General features: G+C 43.1%; 1 protein-coding gene across 3 annotated transcripts in view; it reads right to left on the minus strand.

The window, feature by feature from the left end:
- The window catches only part of BEND6 (BEN domain containing 6), a 67,108-nt gene that overhangs the window by 16,456 nt on the left and 25,604 nt on the right, over window positions 1-25,048 (minus strand). For all 3 annotated transcript variants that reach the window (XM_029595686.1, XM_029595687.1, XM_029595688.1), the window contains 5 exons: window positions 22,172-22,412; window positions 21,292-21,437; window positions 6,337-6,429; window positions 3,070-3,247; window positions 109-344 (listed from right to left, as the gene is read on the minus strand). In XM_029595686.1, coding sequence (XP_029451546.1) covers window positions 109-344; window positions 3,070-3,247; window positions 6,337-6,429; window positions 21,292-21,437; window positions 22,172-22,412 — 894 coding nt within the window. The remainder of the gene's footprint in view (window positions 1-108; window positions 345-3,069; window positions 3,248-6,336; window positions 6,430-21,291; window positions 21,438-22,171; window positions 22,413-25,048) is intronic.

A 25,048-nucleotide genomic window follows, 5' to 3' on the forward strand; every position in this document is an offset into this window, starting at 1 on the left:
GTCTTAAGCAAAGTGAATTGCCTCACCAGTCCAACAGTGAAACCACTGTATCAAAAACCAGACTACATTTTGCTGCCCAGAGAGGAGGATGGGTTTTTTGCAACTCACCTGCTTCATGGCCGGTGGCTCCCCCTCCGCCACGTTCAGTATTACTGGAGAGCTAGCATTACTGTGAAGAGCTGAGAAGGACTCCGACAAGGAGCTGTTGGATGTTTTCCAGATGGGATGGGAAAGGACGCCCGAAGAGGATGTAGTTGTTGTCGTTGTTGTTGTTACTCCCCCTTTGAGCAGCGCATCTGCCATCCCCACCAGTTCCTCAAAATGCGTAACTGCCTGGGGCAAAACTGAGATTGCAGAAGAATGTCAGTAGTTTGGCAGACATTCCAAAAATGATTTTACTTTAGATCGAACGAAACCTGCTTACACTAGGAGCCAGATTTAAGTGTTGAGCAAAAGACAGGGGGAAGGAGAACATGCAAGTTGGTTTGAGTGTACAGTTATGAAACAGCACATCTTTAGATGGAAAAAACTTCTGGAAAAGAAAAAGAAAAAAAAAATCTGAAAAACTGTGCAAGCTAAATTTTCTCCAAAAAGTGCTGTAGAATTTTTCCCTAATGTGTTAAAATCAAGAATCAGAAGTTTCACGGTGCTTTAAATACAAGACATTTTAGTTTAGCTTTTGTTCTTTAGCATTGTCAGGTTCCACTGTATCAGAGGCTTTAGGGAGCTGAAGTCTATAATAAAGTCAGGACTCTGCCGAGCCTGAAACAGAGATAAGATGCAGTTGGCTTACCTGTGGAGCAGAGGGTGCTGCAGGGAAAAAAAGAAAAGGCTGAAAGAAAGTGATGCTGTAGAAAAAGCTTGATGGGTAATGCAGATCCAAGAGCACAGGAGCTATGGAAGTAAGTGTGGCCAATTTGGGTGTGGTTTAAGAAGAAAATCCTTTAGCAAGATGAAGAGAGGCAGCTGATGAGCAACAGGACAAAGATCTGCCAGCAGGGGTTTGTTAGGAGGCAAACAGCCAAAGAAACTAGAGCTGATCAAAAGGAGATCATGGTAAGGCCAGAGCTGCTACTAAAGGTGGGTATAGTTAGGAGCTCAGTCTCTTGCAATTCCATGGCCACAGTAAGGGCCACAGAATCCAATCCCTACCACTGAATTCCCCAATCTCCCAGAATTACCATGGGAGACCAGGCTGGGAAAAGCTGGCAGTAGCAGCAGTGGTGGTAGCAAACCACATTTCATTTCCCCTCTCCGTGCTGATCGAGGCTCTACAAGAATGGGAAGAATGCAACAGTGCGGCACCTTGGGCTGCTTCCTTCTCCTCTATTGCTGGGAATTTGAGTGTCACACTTTGAACTGTGCAGAACAAGAGTGTCCCTCATGGTTCAAAATGTGATGCTCCAGCCCCGGCAGCACAGGAATCATGTCGCCACTGCCTTCCCTCTACTGCTAAGCTCTGATCAGTGGAGTGAGATGGTCCTGTGGTGGGGGTGGGTGATAGGATGAGAAGATATTCAATGTGTGAGCTAAGTCAGTGCTTCTCAACTCAGTCCTTGGGGCACATCTAACCAGTCAGGTTTTCATGATGTTTACAATGAATATGCATGAGATATATTTGCATACAAAAGAAGCAGTGCATGAAAATCTCTCTCATGCATATTCATTGAGGATATTCTGAAAACCTGCTGGGTTGAGAAGCAATGAGATAGGAGATTGGAGGAGGAGCTCTCCTGCGGTGGAGGATGGTTATAGGTGAAATATTTGGTTATGGGCTCAGAGGGAGTGTGTTAAGTGAAGGGATCAGCATAACGAGAAGGGTGTGAGAAAGTGGATACACCCTCTCTTTCTCTTCTGATCCCAGATCTCCCCTTCTTGATCCAGGATCCCTCTGCTTCCTCTCCCTCATGATTCTCCTCCCTTTCCTTATTATCCCCACCCTTCTGCTCCAATTTCCCTTATCTCCTATTCCTCGGCCACTCCCCCCCAAGATCTTTCCATCTCTCTCCTCCAAGATCCAGTCTCCCTCTCATCCCCTAGCCCACATACCTTCTCCCCCACCTCTATCTATCCGTTTCCTGTCTTTATTTCCAGAGCTGATCACAAAAAGTCCTTTCCCCTAAAAAAGTACAAAATTACCCAGACACCCAAGAAATAGCATAAAACTATGTAAATTTACATTATTTAAAATGCAAAACTTTGCAAATGTGCCACATAATTGCTATACAATTTCAGAAACTTTGTTAAAAAAAATTTTTTCTTGCCGCAGAATCTGCCCTTGAGCTGTCACAGAAAACTGGAGTGGGGTGGATGGTCTATGGGCACAGTTCGATAAGAAGGCTGGGGAGTCTGTAGCTTAAGGCCAGGTTTCTAAAGTGGCAGGAAACAAGGTTACGTTAAGCTGTTTGGAGGGCCTGTCTACCTGTTTATAAATGTCTGCGATATGTATATGGAACAGCAGCTATGTTATCTCTGAAGAAACAGTCTTGGAAAAAAAATAAAAGACAGTTTCTGCAAATTTGCCTGTGCTTGGATGTTTTGGGGATAGTTGGTGTGTTCCAGAGCAGGGCACAAAACCCAGCTTCATGACACCACCCGTGTCTATGTTCCCCAATGCAGAGAGGGGGAACCGTGGATTAACTCACTGCTGCTTTTCTTAATGAGGCCCAAGTGGCATTCCAGTCACTGAGGAAGTAATAAAATGGGGCTGCTCTCCCTCCAGTCATCGAGACCAGTGAGGGCAGGTATGCCATTTGGGGTGGGAGGGAGGAAATTGTTAAAAAAAAAAAAAGAAAATTTGGAAATTAAAACAAAAATTCCTCTATTTGTGATTTGATAGAAAAGTCATAGACATTTTTAAAGAAGTTCTTCCACTCTACTGGAGACTTAAGGTGGCCTCTTGCTTTTAATCTGTATTTTCATGCATAAACTCTAAGGGATTTGCTCAATTTAGCTGCAGGCCCATAATTCTACATCTCACTGTACCATTTAAGGATCCCTGTGGACTCTAATGATGTTCCTGTTGTATTCTCAGGCTGTTCTTCCTCCCTTGTTTCTCTCATACTTTACCTTGGAGCATGACCAAGGACTGTCTAAGGCGGGAGTTTTCTCTCATGGTGTTCGTTAGTTTCCTCTTCAGACTTTTTATTTTAGCACACAGTTCCAGTTTAGATAAATGATACATTGGCTCTTCCTCATCGCTGCTGCTCTCACTGTACAGAAATACATTTGGGGAGTACTGTTCCCCCTGAAAAAAGAAAAAAAAATCACTACAATTATATGATCAAAACCAAAAATCCCCTCTTAAGATCATATCTGCGTGGGGATATTTTTAATTCACTCAGCAGTTTTCAAAACATATTGTACTATTTGTTGTGCCATTAACCTCACAGAGAGGTTACTGCCTTAATGCAGTCTGAGAGAATATAAAAGCATCTACCATACAAATACTTTGATGACGACTTTTCTGCTAATTGCATCCATGGAGGTGTATACTCTACTGGTGCCTTTTTTGGCATACAAAAGCTGGAAAGATGTGTGAGGCAGAAGATGAAGGCAAGTGCCATCAATAGCAGATGAAATCCACAGACGTTGTTATGAGCATGCGCAGAAAAGTTGTTAATGTGCTTTATGAACATTGCAAATGGCCACCTCTGAGAGATGTTAAAATACACCATCAGTGCATTGATCATATTATCAGTGTTGGGCAGGGTGTGGGGGCACTGCCTGTAACTGAGATCCATCACTTCTTTTCAGACTCAGAACAGAAGGGTTTCCAGTCCTCTCCTCCAGGCAGCCTGCAGGGAAGAGGGAGGTGAGCCCGGAGCAGACAGAGCGAAGAACAGCCATTCCCCTCTCTTATCCAATTGTGCAGAGAAAGAGAGGGGAGAGGTTGATCCTGCAGCTTATAGAACAGATACAAAAAGGGGTTAAATTAGCACAAGTTTGGATACTGCTCACAAATTTCAATCATCAAGGCTTCAACCTTGGCTAGTGGCTACTATGCTACTGCTCACAAGTTTCAAACCTGTGCTAATTCAATATCTTTTCATGTCTATTATCCAGGGCTTAATTTCTAAAAAAATAATCTAGAATGGTATTCTGCTACTTTCCCAGGATTTGAAGAAATGGAACCGGAGCTGATGATGTAAATCAGTTCTGGTGGGTGAAGCCAGGGGATGAGCACTGGTGGCGGCTGAGGATGGAGGATCACTGGGGTAAGAAGGAAGAAGAGTGTGTTCAAGTATATATTTGGAATAGTGTGTGTGTGTTTGGAAGAGAGAGTTCACAACCAGTCCTGGCCTCACTCCATCATGCATGTCATACCTGGCCCAGACCCCACCTCCACAGATCTACTTCCTTTTTGTAAATCTGCAAATGAAGCCCTGGTGTTGGTCCTTTAATCAGGAAAAGAAAACCTATGCAGACCGGTATCCAGGCATAGCCTAGCAGAATAAAGTTATGCGTCACCAAATTTTGCTGAATTGGCTGGACCAGCAGTGAAGCAGAAAATCAATATTTGAATATCCCCCAAAAGCTACTTTAATGGAACCCAGTTTTAATCATGTCCTTTCAAAGATTTTCACTGAGGAAATGTCCTCAGAGAAAACAAAATAATTTCTACAGTGGAAATGTTTGATTCAGCACTGCAAAGACCAACTAGAGAAAGAATTATTAGTATACAAACCAATAACTGCAAAAAAAAAAAAAAAAAAAAAAGAGTATAAAACACTGTACAGTTTTATGTCCAACATTTCAGCTTAGTTTAATAATACCCATTTGGGGGTACAAGGCCTTGCACCGTTAGTAATGGTGTTCTGTGCACAGCTCATCTGACAGTCAGTACCAGGCAGGGAAGGCACCAAGAAAAAGCAGTTTGTGTTCTGGAGCTGATCGAGACAGCCTTACTTCTGGTTTACTCTGCAGCAGCTCACACCTGTACAGTGGCCATTTAGGATATGACAAATTGCTCATGAATCTTCTGACCCTGGCTTGATCTAATAAGTTGCATTCAGCAGAGTTTTACCTGTATATTTTACTCCTGATGCAGCAATAAGCTGTGAGCACAAAAAAATGCATGCATAAAGCTATACATATTGCTCAGCGCCCTTGATTGGAAATCCTATGCTAAAGAAGGTATTAGCTATTACCCCCCCACTTCTACCCAATGCAGGGTGGGGGTGAGGGTGCACAGGCTTAGTTCATGTTGAGTTTCCACTGGAAATTTTACTCCTGGTCAGTTAGGCCCGGCGCCACCAGGTGTGCAAACCATGCAATTGCACCCGATCCCACCAGCGGCAGAAGAAGAGGAGGCCCATGGTGCCGCCGGTGAAACCAATCCCACCGGAGGTGAAAGGAGGTAGTCCGTGGTGCGACCAGCGGAGGCCCACGGTGCTGCCAGTCGACCCGATCCCACCGGCGGCAGAAGCAGCGGAGGCCCGTGGTGCTGATCCCACCGGTGGTGAAAGAAGGAAGTCCATGGTGCTGCCGTTGAATCTGATCCCACTGCGGCAGAAGCAGGAGGCCACAGCAGAGGAAGTCTGTCTGGCAGCTTCTCCTCCAGTGCTGGCCCTGAGGTAATTCAACACTCGCGGTGCTAGCACTTCCTGTATTCTCACAAGACAAGAATTTGCTGTGTCTGCTGTTTTGAAATATTTTTTTGATGTTTGGGACATTTAAAAAAAAAACTTGCATGAGTTTTTAATTATTTGATCTTTTATTTATCAGCTTTTTAAAAAAAATAATATTATTAGTATGTTTTTAGTATTATGATTATGTATTTATTTTATTTCTTGATTTTGTTTGATGTTTGAGCAAAAGTGATGGTTCTGTTTTTTCATTATTGCACTGCATAGAGAGTCTGGCTTCTTGCAGTTACCTGTTCAGTATATGTATTTCTACTTTATGGTTGCTCTATTCTGTATTTGGTGAAGGGCTGTTTATGTTCTGCATGAGTGACTGAGGTGAGGCATTTTCCTAATAGAAAGTGTATTAGTGTATTCGGGCTTTCAGAGGGTCAAGCCCACACCCAACACACATCACAATAGGCCTAATACCATATGGGTTCCAAATGGTTTTTTTTGCAGGGATTTCTGGATGGCATCACATCAGTGCATGTAAATATAATGAAAATGATATTTTTACCTCATGTAAAATAGAAATGCATTGTGTGTGTGTGTGTGTGTGTGTGTAATGAGGCGCGGAGGGCATTGTGCAAGGCTGTAAACAAACACACAAAAATATATAGCAATTTCTAATGTGATATTTTAGAATTCAACTCATTAAACTGATAAGCACTTAAAAGAAACTTTAGCAGCTTACACAAATGACCCTCACCTGTTTATTAATCAAGGATGTTTCCAGATGACTTAGGATGTTGGCTGAGGCAGATAAGGATTTTTTCCTTTTTATTCTCTTCATTATCCGCTCCTGAAGAAAGGAAGTTTGTAATGTGAGTAGCTCCAAGCAAACATTCTACTCCCAAGGAAATAGATTTGGCAGCTTCAGTTTCATAAGGATATCGCTCTCCCTCAAAATAATCACAAATAACTGCAACTATTTTTCTAACTTTAAATATAACCATCAAAGTCAGTCACAGAAGCTAAGAGCATAAATTAGTTCAAGAAAAAGATGGAAAATTTATTGCAGGAGGATAACATCTACAATGACATCAAAATTATATTTACTGTAATCTCTGATGAAGCAGCTATGTATAATATGGTTTGCAAATAAAGGACCTGTAGTAACATAGGCAGAAGATGGAAAGGCCAGCAGATATACAGGTGAAGAGGGCCAGCTTCAAGAAGGCCTGTAGAACTACAAGTGACAGCCATCATAAGGTACGGGTCTATAAAAATGAGTAGAGTAGTACAAATTGTTATATCAGATAAACTGTTGCAGGAGGAATTACAAAATATGAGTAGGCTGAAAAAAAAAAAGAGATAGAAATGGAGACATGTTACAGAAAACAATTAGGAGGTAATTTTCAAAGGGATTTACATACTTAAAACTGGGTTTAGGTGTGTAAGATGGCTTTTGAAAATTGCTATGATACAGTAAATGCTATTCCAATTGTCAGTAGGTTTTATGTGCATAAGTACACTTTAAGCATGTAAATGGACTTTTGAAAATTAAGAACATAAGAAATTGCCATGCTGGGTCCGACCAAGGGTCCATCAAGCCCAGCATCCTGTTTCAAACAAAGGCCAAACCTGGCCACAAGAACCTGGCAATTACTCAAACACTAAGAAGATCCCATGCAATGGCTATTCCCTAAGTAACCTTGATTAATAGCAGTTAATGGACTTCTCCAATAACTTATCCAAACCTTGTTTGAACCCAGCTACACTAACTGCACTAACCACATCCTCTGGCAACAAATTCCAGAGCTTTATTGTGCGTTGAGTGAAAAAGAATTTTCTCTGATTAGTCTTAAATGTGTTACTTGCTAACTTCATGGAATGCCCCCTAGTCCTTCTATTATTCGAAAGTGTAAATAACCGATTCACATCTACTCGTTCATGACCTCTCATGATCTTAAAGACCTCTATCATATTTCCCCTCAGCCGTCTCTTCTCCAAGCTGAAAAGTCCTAACCTCTTTAGTCTTTCCTCATAGAGGAGCTGATCCATCCCCTTTATCATTTTGGTTGCCCTTCTCTGTACCTTCTACATCGCAACTATATCTTTTTTGAGATGCGGCGACCAGAATTGTACACAGTATTCAAGGTGCAGTCTCACCATGGAGCAATATAGAGGCATTATGACATTTTCCGTTTTATTAACCATTCCCTTCCTAATAATTCCTAACATTCTGTTTGCTTTCTTGACTGCTGCAGCACACTGAGCCGACGATTTTAAAGCATTATCCACTATGATGCCTAGATCTTTTTCCTATCCTCATATGGAACCTAACAGCAAGGGTTATTTTTCCCTATATGCAACACCTTGCACTTGCCCACATTAAATTTCATCTGCCATTTGGATGCCCAATCTTCCAGTCTTGCAAGGTCCTCCTGTAATGTATCACAGTCTGATTGTGATTTAACTACTCTGAATAATTTTGTATCATCCGCAAATTTGATAACCTCACTCGTCTTATGCCTTTCCAGATCATATTCATTATATATATATATAATATATATATATATATATATTGAAAAGCACCGGTCCAAGTACAAATCCCTGAGGCACTCCACTGTTTACTCTTTTCCACTGAGAAAATTGACCATTTAATCCTATTCTCAGTTTCCTGTCTTTTAACCAGTTTGTAATCCATGAAAGGACATCGCCTCCTATCCCATGACTTTTTAGTTTTCTTAGAAGCCTCTCATGAGGGACTTTGTCAAACGCCTTCTGAAAATCCAAATACACTACATCTACCGGTTCACCTTTATCCACATGTTTATTAACCCCTTCAAAAAAATGAAGCAGATTTGTTAGGCAAGACTTCCTTTGGGTAAATCCATGTTGACTTGTTCTATTAAACCATGTCTTTCTATATGCTCTACGATTTTGATCTTGAGAATAGTTTCCACTATTTTTCCCGGCACTGAAGTCAGGCTCACTGGTCTATAGTTACCCGGATAGCCCCTGGTGTCTTTTTTAAATATTGGGATTACATTGGCCACCCTCCAGTCTTCAGGTACAATGGATGATTTTAATGATAGGTTACAAATTTTAACTAATAGATCAGAAATTTCATTTTTGAGTTCCTTCAGTACCCTAGGATGCTAACCATCCGGTCCAGGTGATTTGCCGCTCTTTTGTTTGTCAATCTGGCCTACTACATCTTCCAGGTTCACAGTGATTTCATTTAGTTTGTCTGACTCATCACCCCTAAAAACCATCTCAGGAACTGATATCTCCCCAACATCCTCATTAGTAAACACGTAAGCAAAGAATTAATTTAGTCTTTCTACAATGGCCTTATCTTCCCTAAGAGCCCCTTTAACCCCTCGGTCATCTAATGGTCCAACCGATTCCCTCACAGGTTTCTTGCTTTGGATATATTTTAAAAAGTTTTCATTATGAGTTTTTGCCTCTATAGCCAACTTCATTTCAAATTCTCTCTTCACCTGTCTTATCAATGTTTTACACTTAACTTGACAATGCTTATGTTTTATCCTATTTTCTTCAAATGGATCCTTCTTCCAATTTTTGAAGGATGCTTTTTTGGCTAAAATAGCCTCTTTCACCTCACCTTTTAACCATGACGGTAATCGTTTTGCCTTCCACCTTTCTTAATGTGTGGAATACATATGGACTGCGCCTCTAGGATTGTATTTTTAAACAATGTCCATGCCTGTTGAACACTTAACCTTTGCAGCTGCACCTTTCAGTTTTTTTCTAACTATTTTCCTCATTTTATCAAAGTTTCCCTTTTGAAAGTTTAGTGTTAGAGCTGCAGATTTACTTAGTCCCCCTTCCAGTTATTAGTTTAAATTCGATCATGTTATGATCACTATTGCCAAGTGGCCCCACCACCGTTACCTCTCTCACCAAATCCTGCGTTCCACTAAGAATTAAATCTAAAATAGCTCCCTCTCTTGTTAGTTCCTGAACCAATTGCTCCATGAAGCAATCATTTATTACATCCAGGAACTTTGTGTCTCTAGCAAGTCCTGATGTTACATTTACCCAGTCAATATTGGGGTAATTGAAATCTCCCATTATTATTGCACTGCCAAATTGGTTTGCTTCCCTGATTTCTCATAGCATTTCATCATCTGTCTGACCATTTTGTCCAGGTGGACAGTAGTATACTCCTATCACTATACTCTTACCCAACACATATGGGATTTCTACCCATATAGATTCTACTGAGCATTTAGTCTCTTGTATGATCTTTATCCTGTTGGACTCTATACCCTCCCGGACATAAAGTGCCACACCCCCGCCAAGTTGATCCTCCCTATCATTGTACCCTGATATAGCACTGTCCCATTGGTTATCCTCCTTCCACCAAGTTTCTGTGATGCCAATTATGTCAATCATTTGCTGCTATACACTCTAACTCTCCCATCTTACTTCTTAGACTTCTGGTATTGGAATACAGACATTTCAAAGAGTGTTTTTTGTTTTAACAACATGCTTTTCAGTTGTTTGGGATAATTCAGAAATCATTAGCTTTGGTGATTTTTTATATATAGGCATATGGACTATGTTTGCTTTTAATGGAACCTCTCTGTTGGGATGCCCTAACTCTCCTGTTTCATTAATATCCTTCAAGGATACATTTCTCCGAACAATGAACTGCTGAGTGACTTTCGGCTTTCCCCCTTGTTCTAGTTTAAAAGCTGCTCTATCTCCTTTTTGAAAGTTAGTGCCAGCAGCTTGGTTCCACTCTGGTTAAGGTGGAGCCCATCCTTTCGGAAAAGTCTCCCCTTTCCCCAAAAGTTTTCCCAGTTCCTTACATAGCTGAATCCCTCTTCCGTGCACCATTGTCTTATCCACACATTGAAACTCTGGAGCTCTGCCTGCCTTTGCGGACCTGCATGTGGAACAGGAAGCATTTCAGAGAATGCCACCCTGGAGGTTCTGGATTTTAGCTTCCTACCTAAAATCCTAAATTTGGCTTCCAGAACCTCTCTCCCACATTTTCCTATGTCGTTGGTGCCCACATGTACCACGACAGCCGGCTCCTCCCCAGCACTGTATATAATCCTATCTAGGTGACACGCGAGGTCTGCCACCTTCGCACCAGGCAGGCAACTTACCAGGTGGTCCTCACATCCACCAGCCACCCTGCTATCTACATTTCTATCTTATCGAGAACAAACTTGAGAAGTCGCAATAATCAAAGTTTGTAATAACCTGATTTTGAAACCTGTTGTAGGTGGTTCTTAAAGTAAGTTTAGCATCAAATATACCACCTACATTTTATACTGAATCTTTGAAAGATATTGTTTCTCCTAAAATAACAAGAACATGTAGGTTATTTTTGACTAATTAATCAGAGTCCCGAGAAAAACCAGACTACTTCTGTTTTTTTTATACTCAAAACTAGATGATTATCGAACAGCCACTTATTAATCACTTGAACACATTTGAAAAAGAAAGAGCCTGCTATAGAAGGAAGGAATGACAATGGCAAGGAATGACTGGCGATTTCAGAGGACCTCTTTAATAATGATTTGATCTTCTGGTCCTGTGAATCGTTGAGGGCTGAATCCCCTTCCACTGGAATGGTTGTTTTCTTTGTTACTGCCACCATTGGGGAGTTTATCTTAGACACTTTAAAGAATTGTTCTACCTGCTCCTGCTGTAGGGAGTACAACTTGGTCGTTATATGCCTAGCCTTTAAGGCTGTGACCAAGGTATCCCACTATGCCATAACCATATCTTTTATAGCTGAATGCAGGGGAAAAAGCTCCGATAGGCTTCTTAATATCCAGGGGCATCGGACGACTCCTAGACTTCTTTTCCTCCTCCTGCTTGTCTGCTAGATCTAAGGTTTGCTCCATTTTAGAAATGAGGGTGCTCAGCTCTTCTCTGTGAAAAAGCCTAACTTCAGTATCCAACTCTCTCACCGCCCGAGACATCTCCAGAGTCCTGAGGGCCTTTCAGGTTTTCTGTACTTCTTGTTTGAGTACTATATGCCAAAGAGGAATGTCCTGGGGAAAGGGAGCTTTCTACCTCAATTCGGAGGGGGGGGGGGGGGGGGGGTTAGGTGCCTTGCCCTGTCTAGGGATGCTCAAGGGGCACCTTGGTCATCTATTACCTATTCCAGTGATCCACTTCATTTCTCTGTAAGCCTTATCATAAGTAGAATAAATTCAGTTGAAAACTCTGTCTCCGCAGGTTTTCCTGCATCCTTGACCTGCCTGGCTTGGGCCTGTATCCTCTCCGCCATCATTTTTACCTGAAGCTGCTACCTCTTGGGCTTCCCTCTGTGTAAGTGTTGGCTCTTCCCTCAATGCTGGCACATCACCGGCATTTACTCACATACACACACACACATATATATATATATATACACACACACATACACATGGAATCTAAATGACTGGCTGGAACAAGGACATTAATCATCTAAAAATGCCCTGTTTCATTGATTTAATTTAAGAATATTTTTGTTAACTGTATTATTTGTAAAATAACATACTTAGACACACACCACTGGAGTTGTCAACTCTGCTGTAGACTATGAACTAGCTCTGCACATTCTTAGCTGTCCAAACTTCATCCATCTTGTATGTCTCTCCTGTTTCTATGTGGGAGACAGACAACCAATGCAGGAAACTCTTTCAGGGCAAATATTATTTAAGTGCATTGATTGACAAGAAGAAAGAGACCATCTACAAGTCTATAAATATGTATATATGCATATATATATATATATATATATATATATATATGTGTGTGTGTGTGTATAGATATATATATAGATATATAGATACACATATATATGTCCCTATTTTAAAAAAAGGCAGTCCATATGGGCATTTTTTCTACAATTATCTATATTCTATGAATTACCATATTACACTTACTATTCTTCATTCTAAAAGGTACAGCTGTGGATAAGGGTGCTGTCCATATTTCTTAGAAACAGTAAAAAATTCTGATCAAGACCAATTTGGATAAAATGCTGATTTCTGACAAGTTCCACCACCTATTTATTCTGAGTACATGCTGTTCTTCGATGGGCTCTGTGCCAGCATCTGTCTTTTGCTGATTAAAATTCTCCCCTCCTCAGTTTGCTCTGGGAATTACATGAGGAACTCAGGTCACGCTGACTCTGTGGCGGCCACCTTCTTTCAGCAATATAAAGATGGCAGCATTTTGTGTGTTGCATTTCAGAGTTACTATACCAAGGTTCCTCTCCATTTGTTTTTATATTTTAAATCTTTTTTCACATTCAGCCATTCTCCTCATTTGCCAGATTTGGTGACACAGATTTTGCATCTACCCTTCAGTACAATTACAAAAATAGTCTGCTGAAGGATGCAGAATAAACTAAAATGAAACACAGGTTGAAATTTGTGTCATCCCCTGTGGGAGAAGGGATGGGAAAAGAAAGTAGGATGCGATTTACTTTTTAAAACCATCAAAATTGTTTCTATTGAATGCCTTTGCTCTAGCTCATGTGAACATGACAAGTCATCAAATGCTTTTAACACCTTCCCTCCTCTCCTCCCCAGCAGCTGATCATTGTGACCTGACTGTAACAGTAACTTGGTACCATGCTTTATGTGATGTTATGGTCATCTGCACATTTGCTTCATTTTTTCTGCATTAAATAAAGGAACACTGTAGGCCACCTGGTGGTTTGGTGGTACGTGCTGTGCACCTCCATATCAAACACCTGGTTTTCATTCCTGGTCTAGACTTCTGCTTGCTGGCGATGCCGGGGAGGCAGTGTGTTTGCGTGGGGAGGGAGTCTCAGCCGCCACTCAAGGGTGTCACCTAATAGGCAGACTTATTTATTTATTAATATTTCATAATTTGCCTCCCATAAAACATCAAGACGAGACTATCATTTTAAGGTGCTTTGAAGGAGTGTGTATTATTCTCCTTAAAAGCCCAGGACTAGGCATTTAGCCTGGTCCAGCTTAAGCCACAAACAAGAAGGGAGTTCTGCTCTGAGGGTTTTCTCCTTAGAAGTGAATAAGAAGCTGGACCCAAGGAGTACATAGGGTCACAGGGAAAAGAAGAAAGCCTAGGGAAGACAGATACTGCTAAACTGTAAGTTATATTGCTGTCTTTATTTTGTGAACTGTGAAGGTAAACAGAGCTGCTTCGGTTTTATTTTCTTGTCATTAATTTGCCTCCCATACTGAGAGAACAGCCCCATACTGAGAGAACAGCCAGAGTCCAGCCTGAGTCTGTTCTCTGGTCAGCCCAAGACAGCTCACGATGGCACATATGGTATCAGTTCAGAGATTTCCTGGGGCTTCACTGCAGTGGCAGCTGAGAGATTGATTCACAATAGGCTAATGAGGATAGCTCCGCCTGGAGAAAGGGATTTAAAGTAGTAGCGGTTTAATCATGCTCAGTAACCCACCTGATTTTCATTATTGGAGTGTTTTTTTAATCTTTACCTGAACCAGAAGTTTTCAAATAATAACTAATTTGAGTTTCTCTTACTGTCCATTAATTTTATACCTACCATTTCATTAAAAATGATCAAAGAAGATATTACCCTTATATTAAGAAACTCATTAATCTGTCACTGTCAGAAGGATATCTAGAAAAATCCTTAAAATGTGCTTCTATTAAAACAATTCTCAAAAACAACTGTACAGATCCCGATGATCTCACAAGTTATAGACCTATCTTTACATTGCCATTTCTATCAAAAATGATTGAGAAAGCTGTCCATATTCAATTTTCAAACTAACTTGAAGAACATCAGATACTTTATCCCAATCAGTTGAGTTTTAGAAAAAACCATAGTACCAAATCTTTATTATTAACAATGACAGATGTAATATGGCACAGATTCGAAACTGGGCAAAGTTATCTATTCATTCTAATTGACCTTTCATCAGCATTTGACACTGTTGATCATGGTTTACTCATCAATTGGCTCAGAGAAATTGGGACTAGTGGGATCTAGTCCTGGGGGAATTCTGCGCTACTGCGGAACACAGAATTTGCACAGAATTCCCCCCCCCCCCTGCGCAGAATTGCCAAATTCTGCACAGAAAATTGCAGAGGAGACCCCAGCATGCCGCGAACAGAGAATGCTCCGCCTGCGTGCAAAGACGAAGGCCTCTGCATGCTGCAGGATGTGCTCTACTTGTGGTGAAGATGAAGATCCCGGTGAGAGTGAATATGTGTAGAGAGGTGTGTGTGTGTCAGAGGAGGGGGAGGGGAGGGGAAGTTAGAGAGAGAGCAGGGGGTTAGAGAGAGAGAGAGAACAGGGATATCAGAATTAGTGCTGAAATCAGAAAGACAAATGAAAATTGGTTCGTACCTGCTAATTTTCGTTCCTGTAATACCACAGATCAGTCCAGAGAACTGGGTTGTGTATCCCTACCAGCAGATGGGAGTCAGAGAGCAAAAAACTTTGGGCACTGCAATATATACAAGAGTGCCACCTGCAGTCCCTCAGTATTAGCCTGTACCCAAGCCCACACTAATATCACTAACAAACCTACGAAGTTGAATACAAATCAACTGACAACCTCGTTGCCCACATTGACAAATTCGAACCCGAATCAACCATAAACAAAAAACTGCTCCATTGAGCATATCTGCAAATACGAAGCTCCATGAAAAAGAACACAGCAAACTTCAAGCAAAAGGCTGTCTTTCGATATCTGAAGAAAGGGGTGGGCCTCTGGACTGATCTGTGGTATTACAGGAACGAAAATTATCAGGTAAGAACCAATTTTCATTTCCTGAACATACCCAGATCAGTCCAGAGAAGTGGGATGTACCCAAGCCACCCTACAGTGGGTGGGAACCCGAAAGATCTGTGCGCAGAACACTCTCACCAAAGGACAACTCCCCAGACGTGTTAACGTCCAGTCGATAATGTTTTGTGAAAGTGTGTAGTGAGGACCACACTGCCGCTCTACAGATCTCCTGGGGCGACAGGAGCTGACACTCTGCCCAGGAAGTAGCCTGGGCCCGGGTGGAATGAGCTCTGAGATCCAAAGGCACTTGTCGCCCCCGGGCTATGTAAGCCGAGCTGATTGCTTCCTTAATCCAGCGCGAAATGGACGCCTTGTCCCCTTTTGGACCCCCAAAGAGGATGAACAAATGATCCGAACAACGGAAGTTATTGGTAACCTCCAGATAGCGTAACAAAGCTTGCCTCACATCCAAAAGATGCAGGTCCCTATCCTGAGTGGAGCCCCTAGACCACTGAGAGAAACCCGGAAGCTCCACTGCCTGATTGACATGAAAGGCAGAGACGACTTTGGGAATGAAAGATGGAACTGTGCGCAATGAAACCTTATCGTTAGAAATCCGCAGGAAGGGGTCACGACAAGACAACGCCTGTAATTCTGAGTTCCGACGAGCTGAACAAATAGCCACCAAAACTACCACATTTAAGGTCAGATCTTTCAGTGACGCCCTCCGGATAGGCTCAAAGGGAGCTCCGCAGAGAACACGAAGCACTAGGTTCAAACTCCCATCTGGACACAGAGGACGGAGATGTTTGACCCCCTTGAGAAACTGAGCAACATCCGGATGAACAGCCAGGGAAACACCATTAAACCATCCTCGCAAGGCTCCCAGAGCCGCTACTTGTACCCGAAGGGAATTGAACACTAAACCTTTAGCGAGCCCCTGCTGCAGAAATTCAAGCACCCGTGGGACATTCACAGTCAACGGATCACAGGAATGTTGGTGACACCACGTCTCAAACAGCTGCCAGACTCTAACATAGGCCATAGAAGTGGCCGTGTGCCTCGCCTGAAGGAGAGTGGAAATGACTTGTTCAGAATACCCCTTCAAGCGTAATCGTTGCTTCTCAAAAGCCAAGCCGCGAGAGAGAAGTGATCCTCCCAATCCGAAAAGATGGGTCCCTGTCGAAGGAGATACGGCAGATGAGCCAGCTGTAAAGGACCCTCCAGAGACATGCGAACCAGATCCGCGAACCACGGACGACGCGGCCACTCTGGTGCCACTAGCACACTGTGGGATTCTCCCTCAGCATCAAAGCTTGGACCTGGCCTTGTAACTTTGTCATAAGATCCTCCGCCAGGAACACCTTGCCATATAAGGTATCGAATAGCGCTCCCAAGTAAACCAGCTTCTGGGTAGGTTCCAGATGACTCTTTTGTAAATTGATGACCCACCCGAGCGACTGTAAGGTGAACCTCACCGTCCGTACTGATCTTTCGCAATCCTCCCATGACTTGGCTTGAATCAACCAGTCGTCCAGATACGGATGGACTAAGATCCCCTCCTTGCGAAGAAAGACGGCGACCACTACCATCACCTTGGTGAAAGTCCGAGGCGCTGTGGCGAGACCAAATGGGGGGCTCGAAACGGGAAGTGTTGACCCAAGACCTTGAAGTGCAAAAACTTCTGGTGACTCAGTTAGATTGGAATACGAAGATATGCCTCCGTGAGGTCCAGGGACGCCAGAAACTCCCCTTTTCATACCGCAGCCATTACTGTCCTCAGGGTTTCCATGCAAAAATGAGGGACCCGGAGACAACGGTTGACCTTCTGAAGATAGAGGATTGGACAAAAGGTACCCTCCTTTTTTGGGAACCACAAAGTAAACCGAATACCGTCCCCGCCCTTGCTGCTCCTGCGGAACCGGGACGATGGCTCTGAGCTCGAGAAGGCGTTGCAGGGTATCCTGAACCGCCTCGCATTTGCTGTGAGAGACCACGCGGGACTCCACGAACACCTCCCGAACCAGCCGCACGAACTCCAGGGCGTAACAGTCTCCGATTACCTCCAAGACCCAGCGGTCCGAGGTAATTCTTGCCCATTCCATGTAAAAGTTGGATAATCTGCCTCAGACAGCTCCGACGACGGAATGGGTGCTCGTGGCTTCATTGGGCAGGCTTACTGGTTCCCGCACTGAGGTGTCCGGAGTCCCTATCGGAGCAGCGACCACCGCGAAAGGACTGCTGGCGTCCCTGAGTCTGCTTAAAACCAGACAGAGCGGAATATCTGGTAGACCGAAACCGGCAAGAATCCCGAAAATGAGCCCTAGGGGAAAAAATCTTCTTGGAAGATCGCCTATCCTCTGGCAATCGATTACCTGGGATTTCTCCGAGGAGTTTCACCAGCTGATCCAGCTCCTCTCCGAAAAGAAGCTTGCCCTTGAAGGGAAGGTTACAAAGCTGAGATTTGGAGGACAAGTCCGCTGCCCAATTCTGCAACCAGTGAAGTCGACAAGCTGCCACCATGGACACCAAGGACCAAATGAGATCATACAGCGCATCCACCCCATATGCAATGCCTGCTTCCAACCGAGCAACCTCCAGCGCCCCATCACTGCCAATCTTGGCACTGGAGCCTGCCTCTTGAACCCAGCACAGGCATGCCCTCTGCATAAGGCTAGCGCAGACTGCCGCATGAAGACCCAAAGCGGCCACCTCAAAGATCCTCTTAAACTGAATCTCCAGTTTACTGTCTTGCATGTCCTTAAATGCGGCAGAGCCCACTACGGGTATTGTGGTCTTCTTTGTGACCGCTGAGACAGCTGCGTCCACCTTCGGAATCTTCAGCAGATCCAACACCTCCACCGATAGGGGATAGAGCTTCGCCATTGCCCTACCAACCTTCAAACCCGCATCTGGAGTATCCCACTCACGGTTCATGAGCTTGCGGACTTTCTTAGGCAGAGGGAACGAGGTTGTCGGTTCCCTTATTCCATCGAGGACTGGATTAACCCCTTTACTGTCGGATTCCTCCTGAGTAACCTTAAGGCCCAGGACATCCAATACCTGGGGAATCAGCGGACGCAGCTCGTCACGTTTGAAAAGACGAACAACACTGGGATCACCCCCCTCCACCGGAGGGAGGTCGTCCCCATCCGGGTCGTCTTGGTCAGTGTCCCCCAGATCAGGATTTGGGTCTGGATCCGTCCCGAGTGCCGGCCCTGTCGGAGCCGGTCCTGCATCAAGGTCTGTTTCCTGATATCCCCGGATGACCTCATCTACCTGACGAGGGTGCTTTGTAGGACGTGGCGGAACGTCTGCGGACCTTCCCTGCTTCCGGGGCGGCTCAGATGGATCCCCCGTCTGCCCGGGTTTTTTCGCTGCTGCTTGTCTGCTTGCTAAAAAAGCCTGATGCATGATTAAAACAAACTCCGGGAAAAAGACCTCCGGGGTCGCCCCCCCCCCATCCTGGGGGGCCCTGTGACGCCAGTTCCCCAGCCCCCAGAACAGGATCCTCACCCATGGGGCCCAAAACGGGAGGGGATTCCTCCTCCTGCGAACCGCAGTGAGATTCGCCCGCCCCCCCCCCCCCCCCGACTCTGATGAGCCTGCTAACTCGGAGGAGCGAGAACCAAGGGATACCACGTTTAAGGCCTGCCCGCGTGCTCCACACTCGCGGCAGGCAGCTGATTTGATTCGCTGCGCCATGCCGGGCAGCCATGCGGTCACTAGAAACTGCGAGCGGAGGAGAGGCCTAGTCCTGCCTGCAGCGCGGGGCCTTTTATTCTGCAAACCAGAATAAAAGGCCCCGACGCAGCAACCGCGCTGTTCAAAAAGTGGTCCGGGCACGGCAGACTTACCCCCTCACTTCACCAACACCCTAGAGCCCCGGGAGCGGAAGAACCGAAGCTCCAACCCCGACACCCTGCCCCAGCCAACTCCTTACCTCAGCTGAAAGACGCCTGCAAGAAGACACTTTTTTTTTTTTTTTTTAAACTGAACTTTATGGAGCCAGCTCAAAGAGGGATCGAGGGAGCAGCTTTAGGGGTAGGAAGACTAGGAGCCCCTAATGTTTACTCCCCGAGCCGGATCGGGCAAAACTCAGTCAGGGGTTCCCAACCCCCCGGATGCCCGGCTTCCACCGAGGGATGGCCCACGAAGGTGCCTAACACCTCAGGAAGCAAACGAGAGGTAAAAAAAGAGAAAAAGAAAAACAAATCTAACTACACTGAAAAGAACAAAATAACTAAGACTGCAGGTAGTGCACCTCTACCAACTGCTGGAGTCAGAGAAAACCTGAGGGACTGCAGGTGGCACTCTTGTATATATGGCGGTGCCCAAAGTTTTGCTCTCTGACTCCATCTGCTGGTAGGGATACACAACCCACTTCTCAGGACTGATCTGGGTATGTTCAGGAACCTGTACAGGTTCTCTGGCATGGCAATGAGAATGCAGGACCCCAGCAATGTCCCTCAGATCAGGACAGCTCTGGTTCCACACTCAGGTCACAGGTCTCCAGCTTGTTTAAACTGTGGAAAGATAGGCCATTTGGCCAAAGGCTGTAGCATGAAAGAAGCGAACCTATGGAAGTCAGCCTGTTGATGCAGCCTCCACTGAAGGTTAAAGTACCCACTAGCAAAAGAAAACCTTCAAAAGGGGAATGACCGCCAGACCAGAAGGAAGGAGAAGTACCTGAGGAACCTGCATGAATAAGTAGCAAAATTATTGATGTTCTCCCCTTTGTGCTTAGCAAGGCCATAAGGAAGATGTTGCCCTTATGCTATGGAAGATAATGACGAATGCTTTGTAGGAACTGTTGAAATCAAAATGGAACAAATCCCACAGGCATGCTCCTCTTGTTGAGTGATAGAGCATGTTGTCAGGGACTGCTCCCAACTTGAGAATGAAGAGTGGGATCATGAATGGGCATTTACTTTTGCGAAACTGCAAAGTTGTAATTTCATGGATAGGCCATAGGGGAATCTTTCAGACCTCATGATCTCAGTTTAGCTGAAAAAGCTTCCCACCCAAACCCTGGTGGATTCAGGATACAGAAAGACTCATCTGTAAAGACACAGCCCAGAGTGGGTATTATCAGTCACAGGAATAAAGAAATACTCACCTGTATATACATGTGACCAGCAGCAGTACCCAACCAGTCACGTCTTACTGATGACCTTGGCAGGGCAAGCCTATACAGAAGAGGGTATACTTCTTGAGCATCCTGACAACGGAGGTAAGTGCAAAAAGACAGAATAATCCAAGAACAGTTAAGATCATAGATAGTTATAGTGTACCATGAAGCCATTATCACCTAGGGTGATAAGTTTTTTGAAGAGTTTCAATCCAGCAGTTTCACGCTGGAGTGTACCTTTGAAGTTCCTTTTTAGGAGTATGGCAAACTTAAGGTCAGTCAGAGAATGTTCTGGAAGGTTGAAATGTTCTCCTCTTGGTTCTGAATATTGCCACTTCTAATATCAGACATTCTGTCTTTTCATTCTTACCTTAGTTGTCAGTGGGCTGAGCTATAATGCTATTAACACTGTTTTTTGCATCCTTCCAGCCTAATTCAGTGCCTTCTCTTTGTTTTGTATCCCTTCACCCCATATATTTTACCCATTATGTCCTCGAAAGGTCATGCCTCAATAAACTGGTTAATCTATAAGGTGACACCTGCCTCTTGTCATTGTTAATCTTGTTACGCAGTCCATTGATTATACACATTTTGTGGACTGTACAATTTTTTTGTTCTTCCTTAATGTTTTAGAAGTATCTCCATAGCAGGCCCTATTTTATGCTGTGCCTTGGCATAAAATGAGAGTACATCTATGTATGTCATCCTGAAAAAAATAATAAGCCATAGAAATTGCTCTAAAACATTGTGTTGTGATAGAAATCAAAACTAGTTAATGTTTTTTTACAATAACTTCTGCACAACAATGAAATGGCCATGCTGAAAAATACATAAGCAAAGATTGAAAACTAACCTGATCTTCATCCACGTTCCCATCATCACTGTCGGAGAACATCATCTCAATCGTCTTCCTTTTTCCTTTTCCAAGATATGGAGCCTTAGTGATGGCATTTGCTTGCAGGAGTTTCTGCATCATCTCAACCAACTCCTGAGGGTCATCTTAAGTGAGAAAAAATGTCCAAAGCTTTATGATTGTTTTTTTTATTTGGAATGTAAGAGTTGCAGTGCATGAGCAGCTACATATAAACAAGGCTAGTAAAGCACTGAGGGCTCATTATGAAATCGCGGAGCAGGAGATTGATTATTAAGAACATAGTTCTCTCACTTTATATTATGAGCACGAGGACTCAAAGTGACTTGTGTTGTATCAGTGTCCATATTTAATTTATTACACTGGGATTCTAAATTTAAACCTTCATCATTCTTTTTCATGTTAGTCTCATTCCTACAAGTCTCTCTCTCTCCTACCTCTTTTTCCTTCATATCTTTCTCCTCTCTCCCCTTTTGCCTTTGAACCTGCAAACATCTTTCCCCTATCCCTCTCAACCCTAGAAGCCTCTCTCACTTGTTGCCCTTTTCTTATGAACATCTCTCCTCCCTCTTTCCTTTAACGAGTCTATCTTTCTCAACTTTCTCCTCCCCTACCTCTCTGCTTGATCCCTCATATATTAAATCTCTTTTTTTCCCTTTCCAGAGCAGCAATCACTTCAGAGACAGGCAGGATAGGACCTGTCAGCCACTGCTCCCAGTGACTGTCTAATTCAAAGGTCATCAGTAGACTAATGATGTCACAGTGTGATGTGCCACCGCGCAAAACTATAATAAAAGCCAAAAACTCAAGAGTTTAGATTACACTCATCTACATATAAAATGAAGATAGGAAATGTACTTACCGCTCATGTGCACTAGTTTTACAAAATGTTTCTCAGTTTTTCGGTCTCCCACTGGCCAGTTTACTACCACATTGTCGCTGGCTTTAAATATCTTTTCAAGGTCATTGTCTGCATCTGGTAGATCCTGTATCCATGAAGTTTCTCCAATTTGCAGTGAGTTATCATGTACAAAATCAAAAAGCGTGAACTTTTTCATCTTGATGTGTGTTCCTTTCTCACACGGACAGTGTAACGATGTAGCCTAGAAAATCCCAGCAAAAAAAAAAAGTCAGAGATAAAATTTGTGATTCATGTGTATTGAAAAAATTAAAAGACCAGTAATTAACACTTGAACATATAGTATTTTTTATAGTTTGCACACAATGCTTTTCTAAGTCAACTGTAACTACAGGACAAACTGTGATGGTCTTGCTTATATAAGGATACAGCATATACCGGAGTGATCTGGGCACTATAGTATATCAACTGGAATTGTAGCTCGACCTGACCGTAAACTAAGAATACTAATAGACATTAAAATGTTTGGAAAGTCTTGGGGACAGAGGTTTAAATGAGGGTTGCCCAAATAAACCACTGTATAGAAAATCAATAAAATTCATCCTAAATACTGGAATACAAAAACAAATGACGCATCCCACGGCATCAGACATACTGCTAGTTTAATCTGGGTTTAGAAGAGAACCAGATCATTTCTCTCATAAAAAAAAATAAAAAAAGAGAGAAATGCTATAGAATGCTACAGTGAGAATCCTTACCAAAAGTAAACTACACCACCATACAACACCCATTCTGTGTGTCCTCCATTGGCTTCCTATTGAATGTCACATAAAATATAAACTTGCCACTATTATTCATAAATAACAGCATAGCCCCATGAATTAGTGCCCTTTTACATATTATGTTCCAACACACACATTCCACTCAGCAAACACTGGCTTACTTGAAGTTCCCTCTTTCCAACCTGTGCATTGTTTGGAGTCTCTTGAACATGCATTCTCGGTGAAAGGCCTTATCTTTTGGAATATACTTTCCACTCATCTGTGAACTATGCAGACCCGGTCCTATTTAAGAAAGCTTTAAAAACCTCTCTTTTCAAGCAAGCATTTGGTGAAGTTGAAGTATGACGCCAGCTCTCCCATGCTTTGCCATTTTTTTGTTTGCAGGGATCCATATTTTATTGGCCTTGTTTTTATGATGTTTTCTGTTTTATAATGTTTTTCTTCTGGTGTGTTTTTAGTTTCTTATTTCATTTTAATGGTGGTTGATTTGTTTCTTGTTCTTATTATTCATTCTAATTGTAATTGTTTGATTTGTTTTATAGTTATTATGCGTGTTCCCTTCCGCTTTGAACCATGAAATGAGTGGAATATAAATTTGTTAAAATAAATAAATAAGGATTTTTAGATTGCTGAGGTTTTCTAGTTCAGTGTTTCCCAACCCTCTCCTGAAGGCACACCTAACCAGTCAGGTTTTCAGGATATTCATAATGAATATGCATAAAACAGATTTGCATACACTGGAGACCCAGAATATGAAAATCTCATGCATATTAATTGTGGCAATCCTGAAAACTGGACTGCTTAGATGTGCCTCCAGGAGAGGGTTGGAAACACCACTCTAGTTTTGTTGCAGGTGTGGACCCTTGGGCTGAGGGGGAGCTGGTGCAACAAGCAGGGAGGAGACCTTTAGGTCCCCTCCATCGGCTGGCAGAGCTGGCTATGGCAGAGGCCCAACTGAAGTTTCACCTATATTAGCCCTCATTCCCCTTATGTTGAGTCCTCGGGTGCCGGGGCTCGCAGGTCTTAGATGGGGGCTTCTGCTGACAAGCTGGATGTCCGGAAAAATGGTCGGGTCACAGGCCATGGTCTGAGGCAGGTGGGATTCAGACATGGTCGTGAGTCAGGCAGTGGTCAAGGAAGTCGAGAGTCAAGTAGGCCGAAGTCAGAACCAGAAATCCTTCCGGGTGAAGGCAGAATGGATAGGCAGGCAGGAGGCGAGAAATAGCACAGGGGAGCAGAGATGACACAAAAGAACTGAAGACTGACCACAGGACAAGGAACTGAAGAAGAACTGAAAACTGACCAGACAGGATGAAGACAAAGACCAGGAACTGAAGAGACAAAGACCAGGACCATAGGAATGAAGACCAGGAGCACACTGAAGCAACTTGCTCTACTACTGTAGTGGATCTATTGCTGAGGTGAGGATAGCTGGGTAGAAGGGCCTTTTAACGGCCAAGGCTTGTGACTTCATCAAGAGGGGCTGTGGGCTTTTTCCCCACCACAGTCCGTTTATTTTTATTTATTTTAAAACCTTTTGTATACTGCTGTTCCAAACAGAAAAGGAAGTCAAAGAGGTTTACAACTAAACATAAATAATGAGGTGACATAGAATAAACAGCTATCACAATATCGTCAAATCATAAACGTATTAAAAATCAAAAAACAAAAACAAATAAAATCTTAAAAATATAAAAAAGTAAGAAAGGAAACAAAAAAACCCAAATTTACACTCCGGAATATCTTGAGAGTCTAACCATATTCTTCTTTGAATAGCCATGTTTTGAGTCCTTTTCTGAATAATTTTAAATCAGTTGTTGATCTCAAGGTATTCCAAAGTATTGGTTCTGCAATAGAAAAAGCTTTCTCCCTTACTTCACCAATATACGCTATTCGGATAGATGGAATTTCGAGCAAACCTTTATTTTTAGGATCTTAGAGAGTGAGTTGGTATATAAATATGTAATTTAGAACCAACCCATGATGCATCGGAATTATTTACAAGTTTATGTATTATTGTTGATATCTTGTATTTGATTCTGAATCTAATGGGGAGCCAATGTAGATTAATAAGAACGGGTGTAGTATGATCGAATTT

This window comes from Rhinatrema bivittatum, chromosome 3 (genome assembly GCF_901001135.1).
Source record: "Rhinatrema bivittatum chromosome 3, aRhiBiv1.1, whole genome shotgun sequence".
In the NCBI taxonomy this organism is placed as follows: Eukaryota; Metazoa; Chordata; class Amphibia; order Gymnophiona; family Rhinatrematidae; genus Rhinatrema; species Rhinatrema bivittatum.